Source organism: Lepidochelys olivacea, assembly GCF_965140295.1.
Source record: "Lepidochelys olivacea isolate rLepOli2 genome assembly, chromosome: 2".
NCBI classification, from domain to species: Eukaryota; Metazoa; Chordata; order Testudines; family Cheloniidae; genus Lepidochelys; species Lepidochelys olivacea.
Genome location: NC_140412.1, coordinates 228,566,835 through 228,585,864, shown reverse-complemented (window position 1 = coordinate 228,585,864; position 19,030 = coordinate 228,566,835). Strand labels below are relative to the sequence as shown.

At 46.3% G+C, this 19,030-nt stretch overlaps 1 protein-coding gene across 5 annotated transcripts in view; it reads right to left on the bottom strand.

Annotated features, from left to right (window-relative positions):
* Positions 1 to 704: 704 nt before the first annotated feature.
* The window catches only part of SLC25A40 (solute carrier family 25 member 40), a 79,779-nt gene continuing 61,453 nt past the window's right edge, over positions 705 to 19,030 (bottom strand). For all 5 annotated transcript variants that reach the window (XM_084619770.1, XM_084619769.1, XM_084619767.1 and 2 more), the window contains 2 exons: positions 18,158 to 18,238; positions 705 to 1,089 (listed from right to left, as the gene is read on the bottom strand). In XM_084619770.1, the coding sequence (XP_084475896.1) occupies positions 956 to 1,089; positions 18,158 to 18,238 (215 nt within the window). In that variant the 3' untranslated portion in view covers positions 705 to 955. The remainder of the gene's footprint in view (positions 1,090 to 18,157; positions 18,239 to 19,030) is intronic.

The following is a 19,030-nucleotide window of genomic DNA, read 5'->3' as shown; positions in this document are numbered from 1 at the left end:
ATGTTAAATTGGGTTTGGCTTAGCTGTATAAATAGGTTATCTTGGGCCTCAGAGAGGGGCTCACATCTGGGTGCATTAGCAAGGCGCTTTGCTAATAAACAGAGTGGTCTGACGAATTATGCAGGTCCTGAATCTGACTTTGACACTAACTATTGTATTTGTGGTCTATAGCATACTCCTACTTACAATTTTCAAACCACATATATGGTAGGCCAAATATAAATGGTTTTTAGGGTTCTGTTTCAAGGCTATTTAGTGGTGCCCCCTTCTACCATCGGTCTCACTGAAACACTGATGAAATACTTAACCTAACTTTCAACAACAAAGATGACTGATGCCAAGACAACCACGCATTGAAGGGACAAATATCTAAACATATCTAGGTACATGATTGAGCATTCATGAAAGACTTTGCATATTTGTTTACATATTGTCTGTTTTTCTGAACACAAATCCTAATAGATTCTCAGAGCATGAATACATTTAAAACAGGCTATTTAGAGAAATGTTAAAATGCATAGCAGAAATGATCATGTTCCATATCAGTCACAATTTCCACTGAAAGGTTTTTTCTTTAATACAGGTGGCAAATACTATTTCATGTTTCTGACCAATCTCAGTTTTTTTTTGTTTTTTTTTTTACCATTTCTGAAGATGATTATAAAACTAACAATTTTCTTCCTTAGCTCTCTAGGAGCATGGTCTTTAAGGAGAGAATTCACAAGAAATTTTACACAATGGTTCTAGGAATATACACATCACATAGCACTCTTACACTTTTTTGAATTCAGAAATAAAGGTGCATAATCAGCCTGGGAGAAGTGCTAAGGCATTTGCATCTGGTTAGCAAACTTCATGGCTGAATTTTATCTGGTAACTCTGGAATATTTTAAATTCTAGTCAACAGTCAAAGTTAGCACAACCTTGACCATATACCTTGACTGTCGTTGCACTCTCAGCTTGAGTGAGAATTAATAGCTTTATGTATTTTTTGTTTGTTTAATTTACGAAAGAAGGACTTCCCATATTCATATGTGCTGATCATTATGGCACAAGCAGGAGCAACTTTAATCAACCGTGGAACAATACCTGCAGGGAAAAAAAATGTATTCACCAATTATCCATAAATATCACTCATTTTCAGAATAAGACAGACCACAGGCTTCTATAACACTGTGTAGTATCACTCACTGCAGCAAGTAAAGTGGTAAAAAGTCCTATTCTTAAGGAAACATATAGGCCACAGTCTTGCAAACACTTAAGTATGTATTAGACCCAAGCAGTCCCAAGGAACCAGTCCAGTGGTGCAAACACTGGCAAGTTGCACCCGTGACCATGTGAACAACTACAGGAAGCTTTTTATCTGAGCTGTCTGCAGTTTCCCCCTTTGGCCGCTAGAGCCACTGGTGGCAATGGTGGCATCCTCTGTACACTCAGAGCAGGTACAGCACTATGGACTCACCCAAGCCATCTAACAGTAGCCCCACTTCTACCTTTCTCTGTATAGTACAGTGAGTGGAGATAGGAGCTCAGGGGAAGCTCTTCCTCTGTGGACTGGAGAAGAGGCAGCTGCTAGAACCTGTATGGGGCTGTTTGGCTACTGGAGTCAGTCAGAGGGGAGCAGGTGCACTGGGAGCCAGGAGGATTTAGGACAACGGGAAGGTGGGAGTCATGAAGCAGGTGCAGAAGGAACAGATGCCTGCATTTTTGGGTGTACAATTTATATGCATTTAATATTGAATTTTCAACCTGCAATTGTCACACAGGCAATTGGTGTGGGTAGATGGGGTTCAAAAGTGAGAGGATAGAGCCCCTACCTGTTTTTTTTTAATTTTCACATTATTTTCTTACTCATGTGGGCTCTTAAATTGGCAATTCTACTAAGACTACTTGAGTACAAAGGTATACATGTACAGGATCAGGCCCATAGTTAAATGTGCATTGTTTTGTGGATGATAGTTGTTCATGGGAAGTAAAGCTTCTAATCTGTTCAATCCATTTAACTCTCGTAACAGTAAGTTTAGACTTTATGTCGCTTTAGACAAAAATAACTACTATGCAAATTTTGAAATTCTAAAACCCCTTTATATGTATATATGTTAATTTATGACTTAAAGATTAGGAGAAACATTAAAGTGGTACACTTTCTTTTGGTTTGTGCTCCTGATTTGGACTGCATTTTGGATTACATTTTGAATTGTTTAAAATGTATTGCACTGACTTTCAACATTTTCATAAAGGACACTGTAGTCGTCTTAGAAGAAAAATGTTGGTTTTATAAAACATAGGCTTTAAAAAAGGAGTCCAATTAATTTTTTTTTTATTTAAACACACTCCTGGAGTGCTTGCCATCCTACTGTGGCTGACGCATGAGAACCAGAAATAAACTTACTACTTTGTTTACTTTTTAAAATTCATTCAAGCTTATAAAATAAAAATAAACCATATAAATGAGGGGGGAAACTGTTACTAACCTTTGTGTAACTACTGTTCTTCAAGATGCGTTGCTCATGTCAATTTCATGTTAGGTGCAAGCATGCGCCATGTGTAAAGTCGCTGGAGATTTTCCCCTCCGTGGTATCCCTTGGACCGGGTCTAGCACCCTCTGGTGCCATGTGCTCATGCGCCGGTACAAAGGGCCGAACAGCCCCACACCTTCAGTTCCTCTTGCCAGCTAACTGGCCAGGGGCAGGAGGGTGGGTCATGCAATGGACATGAGCAACACATAAAAAGAATAACAGTTATAGAAACAGTTTTTTCTTCAAGTGCTTGCTCATGCCCATTACACGTTAGATGACTCCCAAGCAGTACCTGAGGAAGTGGACTTGGAGCTCATGGACATGAGGATTGCACCACTGATCTACCAAATTTGGTGTCATCCCTAGCTTACTGGGTAATCCGGTAGTGGGAGAAGAATCATAGGACTGGAAGAAACCTTGAAAGGTCACCTAGTCCAGTCCCCTGCACTCAAGGCAGGACTAAAGTATTATCTAGACCATCCCTGACACATTTTTGTCTAACCTGCTCTTAAAAATCTCCAATTATGGAGATTCCACAACCTCCCCAGGCAATTTATTCCAGTGCTTAACCACCATGACAGAAGTTTTTCCTAATGTCTAACCTAAACCACTGTTGCTGCAATTTAAGACCATTGCTTCTTGTCCTATCCTCGGTGGTTAAGGAGAACAAGTTTTCTCCTTCCTCCTTGTAACAATTTTTTATGTATTTGAAAACTCTTATATCATCCCCCCTCAGTCTTCTCTTCTCTGGACTACCCATACCCAATTTTTTCAATCTTCCCTCATAGGTCACATTTTCTAGATCTTTAATAATTTTTGTAGCTCTTCTCTGGATTTTCTCCAATTTATCCATATCTTTTCTGAAATTTGGTGCTCAGAATTGGACACAATACTTCAGTTGAGGCCTAATCAGTGTGGAGTACAGCGGAAGAATTACTTCTCGTGTCTTATGACACTCCAGCTAATACATCCCAGAATGATGGGGTGGTTTTTTTGTTTTTTTTTTGCAATAGTGTTACATTGTTCACTCATATTTTGCCTGTGATCCACTATGACCCCCAGATCCATTTCCACAGTACTCCTTCCTAGGCAGTAGTTTCCCATTTTATAGGTGTGAAAACTGATTGTTCTGTCCTAAGTGGAGTACTTTGCACTTGTCTTTATTGAAAATCATCATATTTACTTCAGACCATTTCTCCAGGTTGTCCAGATCATTTTGAAATTTAATCCTATCCTCCAAAGCACTTGCAACCACTCCCAGCTTGGTAGCGTCCATAAACTTTGTAAGTGTACTCTCTCTATGCCATTATCTAAATCATTGATGAAGATATTGAACAGAACCAGACCCTGAGGGAATCAGTCAATATGCCTTTCCAGCTTGACTGTGAAACACTGATAACTACTCTCTAGGAACGTAATGAGAAAGTATGTACTGACAGATCGCTGCCCTGCAGATGTCTTGGATTGGGACTTGGGCCAGAAACGCTGCTGATGAAGCCTGAGATTCATCAAATGGGCTGTCAAGGTGGCAGGACTCCTGTCTGCTTATAAAACGTGCAAATGCAGAAAATAATCTAGTATGAGATTCTCTAGGCCGAAACTGATCAGTCTTTCATTCGTCTGCTACTGCCACAAAGAGCTGAGTGGATTTATGGAACAGCTTGCTTCCCTCCATGTAGAAGGCTATGACACATTAACGTCAAGCACATGGATGTGCCACTCCTCTGTATTTTTGTGTGGTTTTGGAAAGAAAATGGGCAGGAAAATAGCCTGATTACTATGAAAACTGCAAGAATGCCTTTGGGAAGAATGCTGGGTTGGGGGTGGGAGGGAGTTGAACCTTGTCCTTAAAGAACACCTTAAATAGGGGTTCTGATATAAGGGCCCTGATTTCTGAGACCCTCCTGGTCGAGTTAATCACTACCAAGAAGGCAACCTTCCAGGAGCTCAATAGAGCTATGCCAGCAGTTAAAACGGAGGTCCTGAGAGTCTCAACAGGACCAGGTGTAGGTCCCATGGAGGAACAGGCTTGCGAATTTGAGAGTAAAGCCTCTCTAGACCCTTAAGAAATTGAACGGACATTTCATGTGAGAAGACTGACCTACCACCCACCAGAAGTTGGAAGGCTGAGACTGATGCTAGATGCACCTTGATAGATTAAATGGCTAGGACTTGTTGTTTCAGATGGAGCAGGTATTCCAGCATGGACAGGAGGGGTGACTAAGTTGGTGAAAAGCCTCACTGGGAAGACCACACTGAGAAACGCTTCCCCTTGGCTAGGTAAATTGCTCTAGTAGATGGTTTTCTACTACCTAGCAAGACCTGGCAGACTTGTTCTGAACCAGCCAGGTCCACTGAATTCAACCATGGAGCTTCCACGCAGTCAGGTAGAGGGCTATGAGGTTCAGATGGAACAAACAGCCATGATCTAGCGAAATCATGCCTGGGAGGGGCGAGAGCGGCAGCGGGGTTGCTACTGACAGATTTCGTAGCATGCCAAAGCAGTGTTGGTGCAGTCATGCAGGGGCTATAAATATAACCCTTGCTTTGTCTCGCTTGACATGTAGAAGGACCTTGTGTACCAGAGGAATGGGGACAAATGTGTAGAACAGGAGCTTTGTCCATGGGAGCAGAAAGGCATCCCAGAGAGAGCCTGGGCTGTGATTGTGCAGCAAGCAGAACTGCTGACATTTCCTGTTCTGCTTGGTTACGAACAGGTCTACATGGGGAAAAAGAAAGACAGTTACCTTTTCCATAACTGGTGTTCTTCGAGATGTGTTGCTCATGTCCATTCCATATTAGGTGTGTGTGCTCGCCACATGCATCGGTGCTGGAAGTTTTTCCAGCAGCAATATCCGTAGGGGACCGGCTCTGGCACCCTCTGGAGTGTGCCTGCATGGCGCGGTATAAAGGGGCACTGCCAGCTCCCCCCACCCTCAGTTCCTTCTTGCTGGAAACTCTAACCGTGGGGAAGGACGATGGGTTGTGAAATGGACATGAGCAACACATCTCAAAGAACACCAGCTCCAGAAAAGGTAACTGTCTTTTCTTCTTCGAGTGCTTGCTCATGTGCATTCCATATTAGGTGACTCCCAAGCAGTGCCCCTGGAAGTGAATAGGAGTTCACGGATATGTAGATTGCAACACAGCTCTGCCGAACCCAGCATCATCCCTGGCCTCCTGAGTGCTGGCATCATAATGAACGGGTGGACAGAGGACCACGTTGCTGCTCTGCCGATGTCCTGAATAGGGATGTGCACCAGGAAGGCCGCCGAAGACGGCTCTAGTTTCATAGATATTGAGGTCAGAAGGGACCATTATGATCATCTAGTCTGACCTCCTGCACAATGCAGGCCACAGAATCTTACCCACCCACTCCTGCGAAAAACCTCTGACCTATGTCTGAGCTACTGAAGTCCTCAAATCATGGTTTAAAGACTTCAAGGTGCAGAGAATCCTCCAGCAAGTGACCTGTGCCCCATGCTACAGAGGAAGGCGAAAACCCCCCAGGGCCTCTTCCAATCTGCCCTGGAGGAAAATTCCTTCCTGACCCCAAATATGGCGATCAACTGAACCCTGAGCATGTGAGCAAGATTCACCAGCCAGATACCCAGGAAAGAATTCTCTGCAGTAACTCAGATCCTACCCCATCTAACATCCTATCACAGGGCATTGGGCCTATTTACCATGAATAGTTAAAGATCAATTAATTGCCAAAATCATGTTATCCCATCATACCATCTCCTCCATAGACGTATCGACTTAATCTTGAAATCTAGTTGAGTGGGCTCTGACAATCGGTGGCAGCAGAACCCCCGCCAGGTCGTAACAGGTCCTTATGGATGAGATGATCCAATTGGAAATCCTCTGTGAGGACACCGGAAGGCCCTTCATCCTATCTGCTGTAACAATGAAGAGCTCAGTTGATTTACGGAAAGGCTTGGTATGTTCTAAGTAAAAACTTAAGGCCCTTCGGACATCCAGCGCGTGAAGACGCCTCTCTTCGCTGGTTTTGTGCAGTTTGGGACAAAACACCAGGAGGAAGATGTCCTGGTTCATATGGAAGGTAGACACCACCTTCAGTAGGAAACTTGTCTTTGTAGAAGACTGTGTATGATGGTTCTGAGGCCCATGCTTTAATTTCAGAGACCCGTCTTGCTGACGTCACCACCACCAGGAATGCGACCTTCCATGACAGGTGGGAAAAGGAGCAGGAACCCAGTGGCTCAAAGGACAGGCCGATAAGCCTAGAGAGGACCAAGTTAAGATCTCACTGTGGGACAGGAGCCTGTACCTGTGGGAAGAGTCTCTGGAGCCCTCTCAAGAATCTGACGGTCAAGTCATGGGAAAACACCGTCTGCCCTTGGATTGGCAGGTGAAAAGCGGACATGGCCGTGAGATGCACTCTCATGGAATACCCAACGGCTGAAGTGAAAAAACAGATTGACAGAGCCAGAAGAGTACCCAGAAGTCACCTACTACAGGATAGGCCCAACAAAGAAAATAACAGAATGCCACTAGCTGTCACCTTCAGCCCCCAACTGAAACCTCTCCAGTGCATCATCAAAGATTTACAACCTATCCTGAAAAATGATCCCTCACTCTCACAGATCTTGGGAGACAGACCAGTCCTTGCTTACAGACAGCTCCAAACCTGAAGCAAATACTCACCAGCAACCACACACCACACAACAAAAACACTCACCCAGGAACCTATCTTTGCAACAAAACCCGATGCCAACTCTGTCCACATATTTATTCAAGTGACACCATCATAGGACCTAATCACACTAGCCACGCCATCAGGGGCTCGTTCACCTGCACATCTACCAGTGGGATATATGCCATCATGTGCCAGCAATGCCCCTCTGCCATGTACATTGGCCAAACCTGACAGTCTCTATGCAAAAGAATAAATGGACACAAATCTGACATCAGGAATCATAACATTCAAAAACCGGTAGGAGAACACTTCAACCTCTCTGGCCACTCAGTAAAAGATTTAAGGCTGGCAATTTTGCAACAGAAAAGCTTCAAAAACAGACTCCAAGGAGAAACTGCTGAGCTTGAATTAATATGCAAACTAGATACCATTAACTTGGGTTTGAATAGGGACTGGGAGTGGCTGAGTCATTACACATATTGAATCTATTTCCTTAAGTTAAGTATCCTCACACCTTCTTGTCAACTGTCTAAATGGGCCATCTTGATTATCACTACAAAAGTTTTTTTTTCCTGCTGATAATAGCTCATCTTAACTAATTAGCCTCTCACAGTTTGTATGGTAACTTCCAACTTATCTGTATGTGTATCTATATCTATATCTTACTATATGTTCCATTCTATGCATCCGATGAAGTGGGCTGTAGCCCACGCAAGCTTATGCTCTAATAAATTTGTTAGTCTCTAAGGTGCCACAAGTACTCCTGTTCTTTCTTCTCATGGAAGAGTCGGCCAGGCTCCGATTCCTCAAATGGAGCAGGTAGTCCAGGACAGCCTGAATGGAAGAACGCAAGGGAGAAATGCCACGTTCGGATGCCCAGTGGGAAAACCTTGTCCACTTGACCAGTTAATTTAGTCTAGCTGAGGGCTTCCTATTCCCCAGGAGGATCTGCTGGACTCCTTCCAATCAGGTCCGCTCCTGAGGTGGAGGGACTCAAGGTTGGGGTGTAGGAGCCGACTGTGGTCCTACAATAGCAGGTCCGGTCAGTTGGGCATGGACTTGGAAGTTCATAAGCATGCCAAACCAATGCTGGCGAGGCCACACCAGGGCGATCACTACAACCTGCACTTTGTCTCTCTTAATCTTTGCCAGGACCCTGCTGATGAGTGGAATCGGAGGGAATGTGTACATCAGACTCCCTGACCACGACAGGAGGAAGGCATCAAAGAGGGAGTCCTTGCTCAGACCTTGCCAAGACCAAAACCAGTGGCCTGGTAGCAAACAGGTCCACTTGGGGAGTTCCCCACTTTCTGAAGATCATGCAGGCTACCTCTGGATGGAGCAGCCCCTCGTGGTAAGAGGAGAAGTCCCTGCTGAGCTGGTCCGCCAGCGTATCCTTGACACCGGGAAGGTGACAAGCTTCCAGGTGGATTTCATGGCCGATGCAGAAGTCCTATAAACGGAGTGCCTCTTGCCAGAGAGCCGATGAGCATGCTCCTCCTTGCCTGTTGATGAAGAACACTGAAGCTGTGTTGTTCGTCAGGACTCATACCACCTTGCTTGACAGGTGGAGCAGGAAGACTCTGCATGCCAGCCGGACTGCTCAGAGCTCTCTGACATTTATGTGCAACTTCGCCTCTTCTGAGGACCACATCCCCTGTGTCTGGAGGTCACTGAGATGCACACCCCAGCTGACGTCCAAGGCATCCGACACCAACTCAATGGAGTGAGGGGGTTATCGAATGAACCCCTTCCAGGACTGTCCTGTGGTCGGTCCACCATTGCAGCAAGGTAAGTATCGTCTGGGGAATGGTAACGATCTTTTCCAGGGGGTCTTGGAACTAGGAATAGACCATCCCCAGCCATTGTTACAGGGGCCGCATCCAGAGCCTGGCATGGTGGACCACATAAGTGCATGTTGCCATGTGACCCAGCAGGCGCAGACCAATCCCGGCTGTAGTCAGAGGGAACAGGGAGACTTCCTCGATGAGGTTCGTCAATGTATGGAACATTTCCAGTTGCAGGAACACCCTGGTGCAGGTCGAGTTGAGGACCGCTCTGATAATTCTATCCTCTGCACCGGCACTAATGTTGATTTTTTGTCATTTACCAATAGGCTGAGAGCGCAGCATGTGGGTTCCATGGCACCAGCCACTGCGCCTGGGGCCATGGGACAGATTTCGGTGCTAATGATGCAGGCAGCACCACAGGTACCGAGGCCTGTCCCAGTCAGGGAACTTCGCTCCGTGCTGGAGGTATAAGCGGAGTGGTGGGTACTGGGTGACTAGGATTGGGCGGAACAGTGGCTCTTGTCCGACCAGTGCCAGTCACTGCATCCCAAAGCTAACCTGTCTGAGTGAGACGGGTGTCTTGGTCGGGATCTTGAGGACTAATGGTGTTTGGTGGATCTGCGTTGGAGACCTGGTGATCCACACCTCACGCTACTCGAATGGTACCGGGACATCGAATGGGACTGGGAGCTAATATGGGCTGGTTGCCGGGGGGATCTTCCTGACAAGGGCAACCTACTGCTTGGAGAGGGGCGATGATGGCCCAGTGATCTGCGATCTCTGAACAGTCCCGTGATCAGTACCAAGCCCTTGGAGACAGTTGGGCCGGGGCCTGGAGTTCTTGCCGGGCAGCACGTGCCTCAGAGGGTCTGTGCCAATCTACTGGCGAGATAGGTCTTCAGTCCCTCAATCGGTGGCCCCTGTACAGAGACCGAAGAGGGCTCCTGTGACGTTATCTGATTAAAATATGACCATATAGATCATTGTTGCAACCACTGTTATATATTTGCAGCAAGTCTTGTACAACTAAGGTGTCTCTGAAAAGGTTATGATTTTCTGGTGATGATTATGCTGTCGGTATGTATGTATCATTTTTGTATTTGAAGTTATAAGTATTGGCTCTATACCTGGATTTCAAATGTTTGCTCCTGGGGTACCGCCCACAAGGTAGCTAGCCAGCACATCTTGAAGGGACTATTCAAATTAAGTGGCTCATTAAGAAACACTTGTTTGACAACAGACCATGGGAGACAGCCATCTACACTGAGTGGACTGTCATGTAAACATGCTGTCTGGAGTGTAGGTAATGGCTTCCTGCAATGACTGAGGGAAATTGGGCATGAAAATGTGGCCTGCCTCTGCAACTCCAAACTCCATCTTGTTACTGTAATTTTCCACAGTAAGAACAACGGGATGCCCTCCACATGGCAAAAGCTATAAAAGGCCATGGAAACATCTCCATTTTGTCTTCAATCCTGTTTTTTACCTCTGGAGGAACTTTGCTACAAACTGAAGCTCTGAACAAAGGACATTATCCATCCAAGTTGTGGATGTACTCCAGAGACTTGACTTAACCCAGCAGTTTATTCCATCACTGCTACAAGCCTGAACCAACAACTTTGCCATTACTGTATGTAATTGATTCCTTTAACCAATTTTAACTCTCACCTTTCTTTCTTTCTTTTTTTTTTTTTAACCATGAATAAACCTTTAGATTTTAGATACTGAAGGATTGGCATTGGCGTGATTTTTGGGTAAGATCTAAGTTATATATTGACCTGGGTGTGTGACTAGTCCTTCGGGATCAGAAGAACCTATTATTTGATGAGACTGGTTGTAAAGAACCACTCATCTTTGAATCAGTGTTTTTGGTGGTGATATAAGAACTGGAATGCCTGAGAAAACTGCCTTTATGTTTTCTTGTCAGTCAGTGTGGTGAAACAGAAGTTTACTTTTGTTGCTGGTTTGGTATATCCTATGGGGGATTAGCGACCAATCTTGGGGTGTATCTGCCCTATTTCCCAGCAGTTCATCCTGAATTTGGCATCTTCAGTTGTGAGGCATTGAGGCACGGTTACAGCTCCACTAGGCCTGCCTCTCTAGTCCTGGGGCGTGACGGCTTTGGGTGGGCGAGCAATGGCGGGACGTCCCTCTCGATAGGGAACGGTGCCACTGAGGTGGGGCTCATGCATAGGTCTCACCGCGGATTTTCCCTGAGACTGGAGTAGCACTGGAGTCAGTGTGGGCGGCACTGGGAGCATCAGGATCTCCTGAGCTGCTTGAAGGGCTTCGGGCGTCGACAACACTTGAAGCTGGTAGGGGTCTGCACCGTTATCCGGAGTCACAGGCGAAGTATGGGATGGGCTGCACTGCTCAACTTGAGCTGGGGCCCAACTTCCTGAAGGGTGCATTGAGCTGCATGGGTCGTGGCTCGCTCCCAGCCCTCTCCTTTCCCTTAGTGGAGGTAGGAGATCTTTTTTGGCTTCTTGACCAGAGCAGTGGAGGGGGACCGGTGCCGGCTCATGGATGGTGCCAGCGGAGCACTGTGCATGAAGGCCGCGGTGCTGAGTGTGGAGTCGGACCACTGCTCTGATGCCAGAGTGAGTGCCTACTCCATTAGGAGTGCTTTCACACATCTATCATGCTCCTTCTTTGTCCTAGGTTTAGAGGACTTGCAGATATGGCACTTGTCATGTATGTGCCCTTCGCCTAAGCACCTTAGGCAGCTGGTATGTGGATCGCTGATGGACATAGTCCATTTGCAGCTACTGCAGGGCTTAAAGCCTGGGGACCGGGACATGCCCCGTTCCCCGACTGAGTCCCACCTGGGACTAATGAAGTGTTTGAGAATGACTACTAAGGATAACTAATAAACTACTAACTATACACAACTATATTACAGGTTTTCAAAGTTCGCAAGAACAGAGAATGAAACAGAAGGAACTGAGGGTGGGGAGAGGTGGCAGTGCCCCTTATACTGCACCATGTGGGCACCACTGCAGAGTGCACCAGAGCCAGTCCCCTACAGATACTGCTGAGGGAAAAAAATTCTGGCACCGGTGCATATAGTGAGCACACACACCTAATACAGAATGGACATGAGCGAGCACTCGAAGAAGAACCCCCACCTCTGGAAGATGGATCTGTTTGGAGGGACCACTTGTGGTGAGAAGAAAAAGGCTTTCTGAGATGATCTGCCCAGATTGTTCCGGGCTTCTGGAAGGTGGGAAGCTTCAAAGCGAATGGAATGTTTCACACACAAGTCCCACAGGCGAATGGCCTCTTGACACAGGGTGGAGAAGTGTGCTCTTCCCTTTCTGTTGATGTAAAATATGGCTGGCATGTTGTCCATGAGCACTCAAACGACTTTGCCTGTGATCTGGGGTAGGAACACCTGGCATGCTAAGTGGACTGCTCTGAGCTTTCTGACATTTATGTGCAAGGAGAGCTCTTCCTGAGACCATAGGCCCTGAATCTTGAGGTACTCAAGGTGAGCCCTCCAAAATTAGGGATACTGCTCGTTGTGGGGTGTCAAAGAGAATGCAGGCATGCACCGATTGGGACCTCTCCAGTGGAGGGAAGTGAGGACCAGGGAGAGAACTGTAAACACCAAGTGCAAGTGATGGCAGCTCAGTGAGTACACTGAGGTCAGCCAGCCAAGTTTGAAGAGGGGAAGCGCAGTCTTGCATGCTGTACCATGTAAGTGTACACGGCCATGTGACCTAAAAGTCTGAGGCAAAAATGGGCTGTCGTGACTCGGTGGGCCTTGACCTTGGGTATCAGAGCTGACATTTTCTGGAAGCAAGCCTCTTAGAGGAAGGCTCTGGCTTGAGTAGAATCGAGCACCACCCTGCTAAACTCTATCCTCTGGATAGGGACAAGAGTAGACTTTTGCTCGTTTATCAATAGCCCCAGGGCACGGAAGGTAGCTAGGGCCAGATTGATGCTCACTTTCACCTAGACCTTGGACTGGCCCTTGATCAGCCAGTCATCAAGGTATGAGTAGACTTGAATGCCTTGCCCTCTGAGGAAGACCACCACCACTGCCATCCATTTTGTGAAAACTCGAGGGGCTGCTGACAGGCCGAAGGAGAGTGTTAGGATATAGCTATTCAGGCCTGTCTGTAAAGGCCTATACGCCAAGAATTTAGGTGTATTCTTATCACTTAGCTAGTTATAGAGGTATAAAAGAAAGAATCAAAATCACTGCCTGCCAGTGTAAGGGCCTTCTCTTACTGTCATAGTCTGAGGCCCTGTTCTTAGGCTAAGATCTTTGGCTAAGCAGCAGAGGCAGTCATAAGCTGGGAAGCGAACGGTCACATCCTTACATTCTAAACTAGTCACTTTGAAAGAAGGTGCTATTTGGCTGTTAGGAATACAATCCTGTCCTGATAATGCCTATCACCTCCAGAGAAAGGGACGTGCCTTGAAGATGTAAAAGGAAACTTAGTTTGATAGCAATAGCTGGGATGTGAAATCCTCATTTCTGTGTTGTTCTATCATTGTAGTCCCCATTTCCCTATTGTTTGTCTGTATAATCTCTGTCTGGTTCTGTGATTGTTTCTGTCTGCTGTATAATTAATTTTGCCGGGTGTAAACTAATTAAGGTGGAAGGATATAATTGGTTAAATAATCATGCTATAATATGTTAGGATTGGTTAGTTAAATTTCAATAAAACGATTGGTTAAGGTATAGCTAAGCAGAACTCAAGTTTTACTATATAGTCTGCAGTCAATCAGGAAGTAAGGGGGAATGGGAACAGGGAATGTGGGTGGGAAAATTGGAATCATGTGTTGCTAAGGGGGGGAATGGGAACAGGGACACAGGTAAGGCTCTGTGGTGTCAGAGTTGGGAAGGGGGACACTAAGGAAGGAAACAGGAATCATGCTTGCTGGAAGTTCACCCCAATAAACATCGAATTGTTTGCACCTTTGGACTTTGGGTATTGTTGCTCTCTGTTCATGCGAGAAGGACCAGGGAAGTAAGCGGGTGAAATTGGTCTGGTTTATGATGAACCTGAGGAACTTTCTGTGGCCCTGGAAGATGGAGATATGGAAATAGGTGTCTTTCAAGTTGAGGGTGGTGTACCAGTCCCCTGGATCCAGGGAGGGAATAATGGAGGCCATGCAGAACCTCAGCTTCTTGAGATAGTTGTTGAAACGATGCAGGTCTAAGATGGGTTGAAGACCCTCTTTGGCCTTTGGGATTAGGAAATAGTGGGAGTAAAACCCTTTCTCTCTCAAGCTCTGAGGCACCTTCTCCCCAGCCCCTACCCTCAGGAGGGCTTGAACCTCCTGGACTAGAAGAGTGCTTGTGAGACGGGTCCCTGGGGAGGGACAGGGAGGGAGAGGTGGAAGAAAACTGAAGGGTGTAACCTTCCTCCACCATACTCAGCATCCAATGATCTGAGGTGATGAAGGACCACACCGGGCTGAAGTAGGAGAATCACTTTAAAAACAGGGGGCGGAGAGGCAGGATCCAGAATGGAAATTGATAACACGCTCTTGGGCACCTTTTCAGAAGTTCTGCTTGGGGGTCTCCTGGGTATCTATTTGAGCCCGGTAGCAAGGCTGAGGTGTAAAGGAATGATTGCCTTCATTTATAATCTCTCTTCATTTTTTCAACAGGTCTTGGTGAGGTGGCAGAGATGAGAAGCGGGCAGGTTGTTGAGGTCTGAAATGCTTCCTCGGAAGTGCCGGGAAGTAGAGGCCCAGCGATCTGAGGGGAGCCATGGAATGTTTCAGGTGCGAGAGTTTCTAATCCATCTTTTCAGAGAAGAGGGGGATTTCCTCAAACAGACGATTCTGAATGGATTGTTGAACCTCCGGTGGCAACCCCCAGGATTGGATCCAGGAGCACCTTCTCATGACCACAGCCGATGTCACTGTTTTGGCTGCTGTGTCAGTGGCATCTAGGGCCACCTGGAAGGAGGTCCTGGCTATGGTCTTTCCTTCCCTCATCAGAACAAAGAATACTTGCCTGGACTCCTGGGGCAGCGAGTCCTTAAACTCTACCATCAAGTCCCAGACATTATAGTCATACCTCCAAAGCAAGATCTGCTGGTTGGAAATGCGGAGCTGTAACCCACCAGTAGAATAAATCTTTCTACTAAACAGGTCCAGCCTCTTTGAGTCCTTTGGCTTCGGGGTTGCGCCTTGCAGCCCTTGCCTGTCTCTTTCGTTGGCCGCTGTGATCACAAGGGACCTGAGGTGGGGGTATTCAGACCTCTTGGCAGGAACATACTACTTCTCTGCTCTTTTTGAAATGGGGAGTAGAGAGGAATGGGTCTGCCACAGGGACCTGACTGGAACCATAAAGGCTTTGTTGAGGGCTAGGGCCACCTTTGATGGGACTGCTGCAGCCAAGATGGTGACCAGGCTGTGTGAGGACTCTTTAAGCACCTCCACCTCTAGCCCCAGGTTAGAAGCCATACTTTTCAATAGCTCCTGATGAGCACTGAAGTCATCCTGCAGCACTAAGCCACTCAGTCCTGACAGCTTCATCTGGGGAAGAGGAGGAGGAGACCTGCTCCAAGAAGGCACCTTCCTCCTCGTCTTCTGCACCAACCCCATCATGCAGGCCTAACTCCCGAGTGTCAGTACTGTAGTCAGGATCAGATGCTGGATAGCATGGCGGAGGGGCCCTTCTCTCAGACACCACTGACTATGAACAGTTGGAAGGCAGCCCCAGTACTGGGAGGAACCCCCATGGATTCCAAAATTGCCACTGGACCTGCATAGGCCACTGCCCTCTGGGGCAGGTGCGTGCATGGGAATCCGATGGAATGTATGTTAGGTACGGGTAACAGCCCCTTGATTGGGTGCAGGACTCCACCTCTGACTTCAAGTCAGTTTGGGGAGACCACGAGGGGGTCAAACCTCTTGCTTCCGCTGGTCCGTGCTGAGGATCCAGGGATCGGTGCCAGAGCAGGGAAGTTTCGCTGATGTTGGCAGGGCCAGTTTCCCTTGGACCTGGTGCAGGGTTAGAGCTTGGGATAAAATGCTTCCTTCTACTCAATGATCTCTCCAGTGCCAGAAGTTGTCCCACCTGGGTCAGCAGTATCAGGAGAGTCATCAGGTCCTTGGCCGCTGTGAAGGCCTCCAGGGTGGATAGTACTGTGATCCTGCTTCCTGCTGATGCCACGGTGTCCCCCAGGTTTCAGTGGATGGTCCTGCATCAGATTCAATGGCACCTGTGAGGAAGGCGGAGTCGACAGTGTCACTTGCTGAGTGGGGGTGGAGGAGTGGCCCAACACAGTTCGCAGTCTGCTGGATTCCCCTTGCTTGTTCTTCCTCGGTTCTGGGGAGCATCCCCTCTTGGACCATTGTTTCTTGTAATTCTTTCTCAGCACCGGTAAAGGAGAACTATGCTGAGAAACCCATGCTGCTGGAGGAGCACTCTGTACTGATGTCAAGGTACTTGGTGCCAAGTCTGACCAGTTTGGCTCCGACGCCAGTCTGAGTGCACCTTCCATCAAGATGGCCCTTAGCGTAGCCTCCCTGTCCTTTTTTTGTCCGAGGCTTGAACTCATGGCAGATCTGGCAATTGCTCTCGCACATGCGATTCCCCCAGATGCTTCAGACAGCTGGAGTGTGGGTTGCTCACCGGCATGGGCTTGCCGCAAGAGGCACAGGGTTTGAAGTCCAGAGACCGGGGCATGACCAATCTCAAAGGCAGACGATGCCGCACTAAGCAAAATGAGGGAGTCTAACTGTACAGACTACTGCTAAAGAATAAAACTGAAGGTAACTAAACTTGAGAAAGAAAGGAGGAAACAACAGAACCACTGATTGAACGCTATGCTGAGGCAAGAGAAGTTGTTCCAGAGACTGCCACAGGCGACAAGAAGGAATGGAGACAGTGCAGGACCAGCTGGGCCCCTTATATTCGCACTTGAGCATGCAGCACCAGAGAATGCTGGAGCCAGGCTGATGGATACTATTGAGGGAAAAATCTCTGTGCACACAGCACACATGCACCTAATAGAATGGACATGAGCAAGCACTCGAAGAAGAAACATGTTTTCAGTTTTAGTAATTTCATGTGATAAAGATGAGGACTTTTAGAATGATTTTTTTATTCTGATAGCGTGCCTTTTTAAACAAATAAACTGAAGCCAGTGGTGCTGTGAAAACTGATGTTCCAGAGTTATATGGAACATCAAATACCACCACTCCTGTCTTGTGGATTTAGTAATACAAGCCCATAATATGACTAGCCCTCCCTCAGAGCATCATGACACAAAAGCCCAACTTTCAATGATGTTATGTAATCTTCCTGATTCTGTTTTGGGCCTTCTGGCATTCATTAGCCCACAGTATCCTACAAGCCAGCAACTGTCCAGAGTGATTTACCATAGTAAACGCTATTCCCAGCTACTACCCCTCTACTCAGATGCAAACCAAGATCTCAGCAAAACTTCCTTAAACACTTATGACTGCAGACAAAAAAGGCTGTTGAAGCTGCAGCTTTGTTTCTGAAGACAGAGAATACCAAAAAGGATTAGTGAGAAAAAGTAGAACCAAAAAAAGGGGATGTTCCTAAGCATTGATGTGGAAGTAGTAGTGACTGGTAGGAGATAAATCACACTCAACCCACAATAAAATTAGGCCCCCACTGAGCCCCTACAGAGAGTTGGATCTCCCTTGCCCCCAAGAACAGAGTTCTTAAGTGTCGCCAGGTTCCGGTCTGTCTTAGTTCTGTGTTTGCTTTACAAATTGTATTTCTCACCTGCTGGAAAAGCTATTTTCACCTGCAAAAACTACCTTTTATCCCTATCAACTGGACGTAAAACACCTTTTTGTTTTGTTTTTCACAATTCTTTAGTTGCAAAACTTGTCACGCTACTTTGCTGTCAGTGACAATTTGGGAAAATAATTACAACTACATTAATTGACATAACTGATACATGTGGTACATACTAATTGTCACATGCTTGAAAAATAAACCACCTCTGTTCTTAGACACTGTTAGACATGTTAATTGATAATCTCTCAATTAAGAGTTGACTAGAATTGCATATTTTTATATATTTTTATTTTCATGACTGCTCCACAGCTAACAACATTCATGTGGAAGGACATGAGTATTTTTTATCTTGCCCATGACAGATTCTATAAAAACCTAGTTAATGATTAAATCCGCTTAATTTCCTTTTTTCTTGGAAATATATGAAAGCAGTTACCAGCAAATAATCCAGTAAACCCATGCTCAGCAACAATTTTCTTCATTACTGTCCATGTTGAGGTGGACCTCTTCTGTGATACTAGATAGAGTACAACAAAATAAAGTGTTAATTAAACAGAATACAAATTAATACCACAATAGAAAAGCAATAAATACTCCTGAAAATTATAGGGATCACATCAATGAAATGCACTAGCTGTTTTTATTTTAGTCACATTTTAAATTTGTTTAACATTAATTTTGGCCATACTGATGGAGAATGAAGGAGTTGTTTTATTATTTAATAAATATTGCATGCACCTCAATTTATCTGTTAAATATTATCCTGCCTGACTGCAATGAGTTAAATCCAAGGAGGCTGCTAAGGGAGAAGCAAACCAGAAAAAAAAGTGGCAGTCGCTCCTCTGCAGATTTCCTGAGTAGGGATCTGAGCCAGAAATGCTGTTGACGAAGCCCGCACCCTGGTGGAGTGTGCAGTGATTGGGGGTGTGGGAACTGCTGCCAGGTTGTAGCACTCGTGTATGCAGGATGTGACCCATGACAAAATGTGTTGTGAGGACAAGGGTAGGCCCTTCATTCTGTCTGCTATCGCCATGAACAGCTGGACCGATTTTCTCAACGGCTTTGTTCTTTCGATGTAGAAAGCTAGCACCCTGAGAACATCTAGTGAGTGGAGTCTCTGCTCCCTGCCACTAGAATGCGGTTTAGGGTAGAATACCAGGAGAAAGATGTGCTGGTTGATGTGAAACTGTGACACAACCTTCAGAAGGAAAGCAGGATGGGGCCTGAGCAGAACCTTGTCCTTACAGAACACGGTGTAGGGAGGCTCTGATGTTAGGGCTATGAGCTCCAACACCTTCCTGGTCAAGGT